The sequence below is a fragment of the Orbicella franksi genome, chromosome 14 (genome assembly GCF_964199315.1).
Source record: "Orbicella franksi chromosome 14, jaOrbFran1.1, whole genome shotgun sequence".
Lineage (NCBI taxonomy): Eukaryota > Metazoa > Cnidaria > Anthozoa > Scleractinia > Merulinidae > Orbicella > Orbicella franksi.
In genome coordinates this window covers 15,264,568-15,274,220 of record NC_138158.1, presented here as the reverse complement: position 1 = coordinate 15,274,220, position 9,653 = coordinate 15,264,568, and the positions used below count along the sequence as shown (strand labels likewise).

The following is a 9,653-nucleotide window of genomic DNA, read 5'->3' as shown; positions in this document are numbered from 1 at the left end:
TCCTTGCTCTTCATTTTCATCTCAGATACAAAGAACTCCTAACGCTTCAAAGAGTCAAGCTCGCTCTCTATGTCACGTGGCTTCTAAGCGCGAGTGCCGACATAGCTTGGCTTACGAGCTTAAAAGTTTACTATTTCACTGGGTCTGTTGGCTTTGCCATTTTCTTAACTACAACATTGCTCGCTTACATTATGATCTCCCGTACCGTCAAAAGACATCATTTACAAATTCAACAACAGACTGCAGCTGTTTTACACCTAAGGACCGCTTCTTCGCAAGAGAACCCGAACTCACGAGCAAACACCATTGAAAGAAGCAAAGACGATGCCGTTCGTTTCAGACATTTGTCAATGGCCATGTTTCTTGTATACCTTGTTTTTCTGCTTTGCATACTACCTTTCATGTGTGTTCTTCTCATAGCATCGTTTCACGGACGAGACACAGCAGTAGAGACTGCAGTAAACTTCACAATGACCTTGGTGTTTATCAACTCAACATTGAATCCATTTCTTTATTGTTTCAGATTGAAAACTCTTAGGAGAGAAGTTTGGAACACGCTGCGAGGTATAGCCAGCATATGTATGTACCAGGGCACATAGAACTGAACGCTAATTTAATTTCGACTCAGCTAGAAAGAAAACAAAAAAAAAAACAGGTGCCATGTCTGATATGCTTTGGAAAAGATAAAGTTTTCAAAGTTCAAAAGCTTTCATCGTATTCTATAAATAGGGAACACGCTTGAAAAGTAAAGATGGGTACACTAATCTAGATGAATTAAATTTTCAATCAGGCACGCAATAAAAACTAGAAACCTATGGCTAAAATGGCATACATTGACGCTGTTAAAAGAAGCAGAAAAAAGCTAGGCAGCAATGTTAAAGAGAGTGTAAAATACACAACGATTGATGCCTTGTAAAGGGAAGATTATTCCACCTTCTGCGTGTCTTATCACGATTCATTTAGGTATGGAGCTTGTTTTAACAAAAATTTAATAAAATTAATTGATTCACTTACTGCTTCACATGCCAACTTTAATGATAGCTAGTAAGCTTAAGTAAGAAATTGCTGTTCTTAGCATTACAACGCCAAAAAGAGGAAGCTTCTAAGAAAGTTCTTTAGCTTTGGACAAACAGTTTCATTGCTATAAGATGCAAAACCGCGAAAATTTTGCCACACAGTAAGATGAAAATAACATGATTTACAAGAATAAGAAAATAAATTTTGAATAAGAGAATTAAATTAGTAAAATAGCGACAAACAATTAGCACAGTGATATCTTTCACTGAGTAGGCAGACCTGATAGTTTTCAATGTAAGTTGCGATATCGGAAATCTTAAAAGAATAGAAGTTTTTCTGTGTATATTTTACGTCAATTTGATGCATTTTTGCTTTTAGTTCGACGCTTTGCAAGTGTCACATTCAGGTAAATTAAATAAACAAAAATGGAATAACATACTAAAAAATTAGCTTGCCAAAGCAAGCTGTTCTTCTTTTTTTCCGGTCTGAAGTCCGCGAAATACAATAGCATTGTGGGCGGCGCTATGCCTGTTGTCCCAGGCAACGATATTGCAAATGTTTTACGTTGTACGTTACCTTTAAGGAAGCTTCAGAAGTTAATGAACCGTTATTAGCGACAATTCCCACCAAGTATCTAAAGAATGAAAATGTTAAAAAACAGACGTTAGCATATTAAGTTAGCCAAGAGAAAGATCACTTCATCTTAGAGAAGCCAGATATGTCATGATATGCTAACAAGGCAATTTTCTTTGATGTACAAGATTCGCTTCAAATTGAAGGGAAAAAATCAGCAAATGTAAGATCGAAAACCTAACAAAGAGGTAATATTAAACAACAAGAAACAAAGATGGGGGAGGATTCAGACCTAATGCGAACCACAAACTTGAAAAAAAATTTGGGCTCAAGTTTTTAGAAGCACTCTCTGGTATACAGCCCCATTGAAACTAATAATAAAGAAAAACGTCAGCTGGAGGAGGATGTCTTGATCTGCCGACAAATTCTCCAAACAGACATTAAGAGAAATCTGTAGAATAAGTAGGGAGAATTGATATTTTGAGCTTGAATATAATAGACAATATGAACACGTCCAGACAATATTTCGCTCTCCCCTCCCGCCCCTCCCCTATAATCAGCATCCCATCGTTGTATCACGCGTGGATTTTTTATGTTCAACAAAGGTTAAAGGAACTCAGTCTCAGTATTTTGAGTTATTTGGGCCATGCACAAAATTACCTTTGAATTGAAGGAAGTCTAAAAATAGCAGTTAACTAAGATAGAAAAACACCAAAGAGATAATAATAAACCATAAAGAAACAGGAATGGAGAAGATAAACACGGATTACAAACGACGAACTTGAAAAATTTAGGCTAGGCTTTTCAAGATGCACAAAGCTCCTTTCAGTACCAATTTTCTCCATGAAACTGAAGTGGGTAAGTAAGATAGGTAGATATTTATAAGGTTTTTGCTTCCAGAGGGAAGAATTTATTAAGAACCGTGCATACCTCGTACAAAACTTACAATTGGAACTTGGAGTAAAAACGCGACAAAGAGTGCAAGTCGTTAAATCTTACCCGTAAATACGCGCAAATCCTGTTATAAGTGTTGTTCCGAATCTAGTCTTAAACTCCTGGAATTGACTCCCGTCAACAAGCCGTGCTAATATCTACATATGTACCAAATAAAACAAACACATATGTATGGTCAACACAGCTTCTAAATACAGTGTCTTTAATGTACCAATTAAGGGCAAAATAACGGCTTGAAATTGAATGCTTTCCTCTCCCTAGTTTCTCCCTCGGTAACTTTCCAGTCTCTTCGCACTTTTTCTTATTAGATTAAAGAATTAGACAATAGCACGCATGAACTCAACTAAACCTCAAATGACTACTTAAATTTCCCTGAGATATGTCATGACCCCCCCCTCCCTCCCTCCCTCCCCCCTCCCTCCCTCCCTCCCCCCTCCCTCCCTCCCTTTGTTTGGACAGGCGCTTGTTTTGAGTCCTTATTAATCTTTCAAAGTTCTTTTCAGCAGGCTTTATAGAGACGCTATATAGTTTGAAGCCCGTTATCAAATTTCATTATCAAAAGAATTTAATAACTTGAGTAGGGCAGAATAAGAAAGGGATAATCTATAGAAATGTTTAAGTGAACTTCACTTTTTATCAGCAGTCTGGACTTCCTTACCTGGTATATAGGATATTGTGTACTATCATAAAGTGCCAATGTTAAGAGATCTTCACTGTCATACAAGGGCGCTTGCACATCTGTAAAAACATTGACAAGACAGAAAGGTGCAAGTTAGAATACTAGGGACTGACTGACTGACTGACTGCAGACGGATGTGCAGACAGACAGACGGATAGACAGACTGACTGACTGATGATTGATTGACTGATTGATTGATTGATTGATTGATTGATTGATTGATGCATTCATTCATTCACTGACAGATTGATTGTGCAAGTGAGTGATTGATTGGTTGACTGACTGACTGACTGACAGAGTGAGCGACTGACTGACTGACTGACTGATTGACTGATTGACTGATTGACTGATTGACTGATTGACTGATTGACTGATTGACTGATTGACTGATTGACTGATTGAAACCTCTCTGGTCCTTAACAGCAAAATAAAATTTCTTGATGCTAAGTTTAAGACTGTAGGCTGACCTGATGGAGTGGCAGACTGCTCTGTATTCAATGTAGCAACAATAGTTCTTGTCGTTTCTAATGCACTTTCTTCATCTTCTTCAAAATGATCTGTACATCCACTAACACTAAAAGTAAAACAGGCATACATGTAGCCACTTATTGATTACCGGTAGTAGTTAGGTAGTATGCAATTTAACCAGAATGCATGCAGAACTTGCTACACACACTGGCCCAAATCTATCCCAGACAACTACAATATAAGCTTAGGCCACCCCTCATCAGATGACTTTATACCAACCATTGAAACTGAAATTAGTTTGTTCAAGTACACATCATACAAATTTAATCTATACCAACCTAGAATGCATCATGGCACCACCTAAGTCTTCTGCAGAAACAACCTCACCAGTGGCAGCCTACAAAACAAATTAAAACGATTCAATTCTGCCATTCAATTTAATGTAAAATTCCTCAGCTATCTCTTGAGAAACTACCACAAATAGTAAAATAGATACTGTGTGAAATGTTCAAACTTTCTGTCAATTTTTTCTCCTGATTTCCTCAAGATTTGGTATCCTGATTGGTATCCTCATTGTGAGACCCTGAGAACAAGATTGCTCATTGACATGGCAGTGGGGTCTACAGGTCACCTCACCCAAAGAGCAATGTACACTATATGCAGCTGACTGAACTAAAATACACGTTCTCTTAGAACATCGTTTCCTTGAAATAATGTACTTCTCAAAAAAAAAAAAGAAAAAAGCCCAGTAATGTTCTAACAAAACAAATATTTTAACACCAAATTTTTGCAGATTAAAATAATATTAAATCTCTTGATTAATGAAGTACTACCTTTACTAATGGAGGACCACCAAGAAATATTGTGCCAATTTTGTCAACAATAACAGCCTCATCAGCCATTGTAGGTACATAGGCAGCACCAGCAGTACATGATCCACAGACAACACAGATCTGTGTACAACAAGCCAAAAGATCAGAACAAATTCTCCTTAATGTTATATCTACTTTCATATGACTGACTTTGGGAGAATCTGTTGTTAGATAAAACCAACTCTTCAGGTTCATAATTGTGCAATTTTATTCTACTATTCCTAATACCTAAATCTTTAAAATACGTCGACAAAAAAAAAAAAAAAAACCAACAGACAGGGTCCCCATTTGTGGTTTTACAGAGTTCATTAGTGAAAGTGGACACTGCATTTTGTTTCACATATAAATTCCTATTTTAACCAGTTTCGATCACATGCATTTTTGTAATGAGAATCAAGGATATTTGAGTTAAGTGTTTTCACTTTTCGGAGAGCAAGTGCTTTGGAAGTGATGTAATGAGATACCAATGATTCTATGAATAAACAAGTTTAAATAGTATGAGTTGACCAAATACGATTATTATACCATTGAACTAAGCAATTTGCATATGGAATACCAAGTCCAGGATGACAATGACAAAGGAGAGAATGTACCATGTAGAACAATGTACTATGGTTCGTCAAACTCAAGCCAAGGGTATAGACAGAACAGGACTCTTCTCACTTCTGAATCAACGTTTAAAGATGTCATGATAGCCTTCCACTGAGCAAAGCAGTCAATATCCAAGAACAATTTGCTCAGGAGTTAAAACTTCAAAGGACTAAAAACCAATTGAAATTGAAATGTTTTATCATTACTTTGCTTTCTTAAATAACACTACATGATTGTATGTATCTTTAACTTACAGTTGGAACACCATTCATTGACATCACTGCCTCATTGTAAAACACGCGACCACCAGTTTCAGGGAATATTTCAGCCTGTTTTATAGGTAAATAATTTGCTTAGAATGGGGAATAAAATTATCACATGAATATGATTGTCTTTCTAGCCCTTTCATAACATATCCATGTAAAAATTCTAGAAGTAACATATCAAACATGCAAGACCAAGTTTGACCACATTTCTAAACACTGAGAAGAGAGTTGAAAATGTGGTGCATAGTGAAGTATTTTTGACGAACTTTGAGGCATTTGGAAATGCGGTCAAACACTATCTTGAGTGTTTGATATATCTTCTCAATCAAAACTAAAACTAAGGACAAAACAGACAAATAAAATCATAAGAATCTGTGCTAATTAAGATCAGATATCCAAGTGCCATCACAATCATGATTTCCTTTGGTTAAACTTGATCTGTACATGTACAACAGACAACAAAAGTAGTTGAGGCACTTTTAGGAAAATGACACTTTATGATATTTAGCCCTTTAATTTATTTCATATGCATTTAGTGATATTTCTCTGATACCCCCTGGAACCCCAACTCAGTGTTGTGTAGTGACTGAAGGACTGCAGCAGAAAGGGGGGATAATGTTTTCAAGACGCTTGAAAATAGAATACTAGGGTATCTAAAAGACGGTAATGCTGTGGCATATTCTGTTGATACTGACATATTTTACGCCGTGATTCATCTATCTGCGTTTTCTAAGACTTACATTAACCTTTATTTCTTAAAGTAGTGTCAATTCATGGTGTGTAACTTAAAATCTGTCCTTGTATGCATCAAATTCATGCATGATAATGCATCGATGGCAAGGTCTGACCAGGTATCAAGACAAGAAAGCACATAGTGATATCATCTATGTTTGGACGTAAAACAATAGACATCAACCTCCCCTTTACCAGAGCACAAAACCGAAAGATGTGGAAGTTGTAGGAGCAGAATTTTAACTTATAAAGTCTGTACTGGTACGCATTAAATGTCTCGAATGTTGACAGACTATGTCAAGGACACGTCCATCGTGATGCATAACGAAGATTTCTCTTCACTTAAGAATTCGACTAAGGAGACTAGATTACTAAGAAATGACATAGTAAGTTTAAAATTAAGATGTCACAATTAATTGTCCAGATTTACAAACTTTTACATACTGCATTAAGAACAAAAGCAAGAGTTGTGAAAGTCAAGCACAATCACCTTCATAGCATTTTACAGGTAAATCCAAGCAAAAACATTACCACTTATCTTTCTCACTGGAATCCTGTTCGTGGTGCGATGCACGCTGGTAAAAAGTGACACAGTGCACTCTGGTTATATGCAATGCATTCTGGTAAAGAGTGATGAATTCGAGAATTTGTACCCCCTTCTATACATTCTTCTTAAATCGTGATTATGTTTCTGCTCACTCGCTAGACTCGCTCCGCGACAATTAAACTGTTGTGTCTCAACATGTCTGTGACTTATTGTAGCCATAATTATAATAAAATTGCAAAATGTACCTGCAAGGGAAGAAATGCCCCTCCTGAATCAATAAGGAATACACAGGGAAGTTTGTTCACTTCAGCAATTTCCTGGGCTCTGAGTTGCTTTTTAACTGCAATTGGATAAATGGTTCCTCCTTTTACTGTTGCATCATTTGCAACAATAACGCACAGCTGCCCGGATATCTGCCCGATGCCTGACACGACTCCTGCACAAGCAACGCTACCATACTCAAGATCAAGACCAGCAAGTTGTGATAACTCCAGGAAATCTGTCCCTTCATCTAAGAGTTTAGCAAGTCTCTCCCTCACAAGAAGTTTTTTGTTCCTCTTTGTGTGCCTTTCGATGGCTTTTTCACCGCCTCCTAAAAGCGCTACGTTCGTAAATTCCGTAAAAGACCTAAGAATCTCGGCTTTTTCTGATGCTCTTGAAAGAAATGCCGAACTATTTTTATCGACAAAACCGTCAATAGCTTTGAAGTTGATCGCATTCGATGCTGCTCTTACGCCAGCGATTTTAGAGAAATGAGACCCTATTAGTCTCTTTGATACTCTACATAAGCGAGAAATCCCATAGAAGAATGCAGAAGACATGGTATTTTGACGATCACAACCAAAACACAAATGACCAGTGGAGCAATATTAAGATGGTAAATATCTGGCCTTTCTCTTGGAGTGTTGGATCCTCTTGATCGCACAAGAATCGTCACTTAAGTTATCCAAGCATTCGAAAGAGTCCTTGTTTTTGTTTTGAAATCACGAAAGACCTCCAAGGCTAAGGAAGAACGTTCTTTTTAAGGGAATACTTTGCACTAAACTTGAAGGCCGCCATCTTTGATGTTTTGGAGGCCAAGTGGCTAAGTTAGTCATTCCAATGCAACCCAGCCTGCAAACCATAGCCACCCCTTCCCTCGCAGGCTAGGACCCCGTTGCCACAACAGCGCAGTCAGCAACCTCGTTCCCAGGGTCTCTCATCTTTACCGCCCGCTGGAGCGACCCTGGGAACGAGGTTGCGCAGTCAGCGTAGTTGAGGATGCAGGATAATAAAACAGATTGAGAGGGATGCCCTTAATCCTTTCTTGGCTCTTGTCATTTCTGACCCAGGCGAGCTGAATGATAATGGCATCTTCACGCGCATTTGGGACCTTACTTGCAATGTAAATTTATAAGATATTTATTCGCGCCAGAAACAATTTTTTTTTTAAGTTTTTGGGCTCTATGACTAGAAATTTGTATAAGACGTTTCTACGTACTATTTTGGCTAGCATTAGTAAAATACACCGACCTATTTCATGGTATTTTTGTAAAAATACCAGCTCATTGTGCCAAATAATGGCTCAGTGACTGGTGTACGATTAGACTATATGAAATGTATAAACAAGTGCCTCCATTCGGCGCGGAAATGTGCTCGGATATTGGAGAAGCGAACAGTACGCTCGAAGAAAAGTGTAAACTTTGAGGAATAGATAATGTCCAAGGACAAATATCCGAGCATATTTTCGCGCCAAATGGAGGCTATTTTGTTTATTATCCTTCAAATATTTTTCGCAAAACGCGCGGTTTTGAAAACTGGGGAATATCACTCGGATATCCCCCAGTTTTAGTTGGGGAATATTCAGTCACGTGACGCGTTTAGACCAATCGCGCAATAGCGAAAATATTTGATGGATTATAATTAGCTCTTATTAAGCGAACTTAGTGGGTCTCTATGGGAGAATCTTGACCGAGGTCGTGTGTACAGACCGAACGCAGTGAGGTCTGTACACACGACCTCGGTCAAAATTCTCCCATACAGACCGACTAAGCTCGGTTAATAAGATGTCTATTAGTATGGCAAACAAGAACAATTTGATTCGTTTCATGTAACTGGTTTGTACTAGCTGACATTTTGCTTGCCAACGGCGATGAGCCGAACTTAATTCTGCCAAAGTTTGCTCGTCCTCTTTACTTTTTTCTCATCAGGCTTTTTGGCACTTCCATAAATAAATATTATAAGAAGAAAATGGTCAATGTTTTTGCATTTTAGGGTGCGTTTCTTTAAGGTGATCTGGATCAGGATCGGTGATCCAAGATCTGTCTGGATCCTGGTGCATCAAAGGAACTGATGAATCCACCCTTGGCAGATGGATTCACAGGTTCCTTTGATGCACCATGATCCAGACAGATCCTGATCCAGATCACCCCAATGGAACGCACCCTAAATAGTTTGCAACTTTTTCACCGCAAAATGTAACTGGTCTAGATGCCGTTTTAGATGGGAAAATCTAGACCGTTTTCAATATCGATTTCAGCCAATCAAATTCGTAAATTCGTAGTTTCCAGTCCTTGTGAGACACAGCCATATCATAAAAGTTGGTAATAAAAACAGTACTACACAATTGAGTCAATATTGGTATCTGCCATGCACCATAAATGAGCCTGATGGTATTTATCATGAACCTAGGGGCAAAACTGGATGCCGACACCAGTGATCCAATCCTTGTTTCTAAAGTACGTGTTGAGGTCCAGAAACACAAAAAGGCGAGCGAAAAACATGCATTTCCTTATTTTTTCGAAAAGTCTGTGGCACAGCTTTTTTTAATTTTACTTTACATGAATGTTCCTAGATCTCCCTGGGCTTCACCCAAAAGAGATCTAGTGACGGAATTACCAACCACCCAACCCTAGCCCTCCTCCTTTCTTCTCCATCACACAACAAATGGAACCTTCAATCTATCTGTTGAAACA

The 9,653-nt window shown here is 38.1% G+C and overlaps 2 protein-coding genes across 3 annotated transcripts in view; one reads left to right on the top strand and one right to left on the bottom strand.

Moving 5' to 3' along the window:
• Nucleotides 1–1,542, top strand: part of LOC145467396 (melanocyte-stimulating hormone receptor-like) — a 4,890-nt gene extending 3,348 nt beyond the window's left edge. The window contains exon 1 of the mRNA XM_081450954.1: nucleotides 1–1,542. This exon is cut by the window's left edge and continues 3,348 nt beyond it. Within this exon, the coding sequence (XP_081307080.1) occupies nucleotides 1–599 (599 nt within the window). The 3' untranslated portion in view covers nucleotides 600–1,542.
• The window catches only part of LOC145467344 (putative methylcrotonoyl-CoA carboxylase beta chain, mitochondrial), a 20,471-nt gene extending 12,396 nt beyond the window's left edge, over nucleotides 1–8,075 (bottom strand). For both annotated transcript variants that reach the window (XM_081450893.1, XM_081450895.1), the window contains exons 1-8: nucleotides 6,945–8,075; nucleotides 5,409–5,483; nucleotides 4,525–4,644; nucleotides 4,030–4,088; nucleotides 3,691–3,797; nucleotides 3,203–3,282; nucleotides 2,590–2,681; nucleotides 1,594–1,651 (exon numbers count right to left, since the gene is read on the bottom strand). In XM_081450893.1, coding sequence (XP_081307019.1) covers nucleotides 1,594–1,651; nucleotides 2,590–2,681; nucleotides 3,203–3,282; nucleotides 3,691–3,797; nucleotides 4,030–4,088; nucleotides 4,525–4,644; nucleotides 5,409–5,483; nucleotides 6,945–7,520 — 1,167 coding nt within the window. In that variant the 5' untranslated portion in view covers nucleotides 7,521–8,075. The remainder of the gene's footprint in view (nucleotides 1–1,593; nucleotides 1,652–2,589; nucleotides 2,682–3,202; nucleotides 3,283–3,690; nucleotides 3,798–4,029; nucleotides 4,089–4,524; nucleotides 4,645–5,408; nucleotides 5,484–6,944) is intronic.
• Between the last annotated feature and the right edge of the window lie 1,578 nt (nucleotides 8,076–9,653).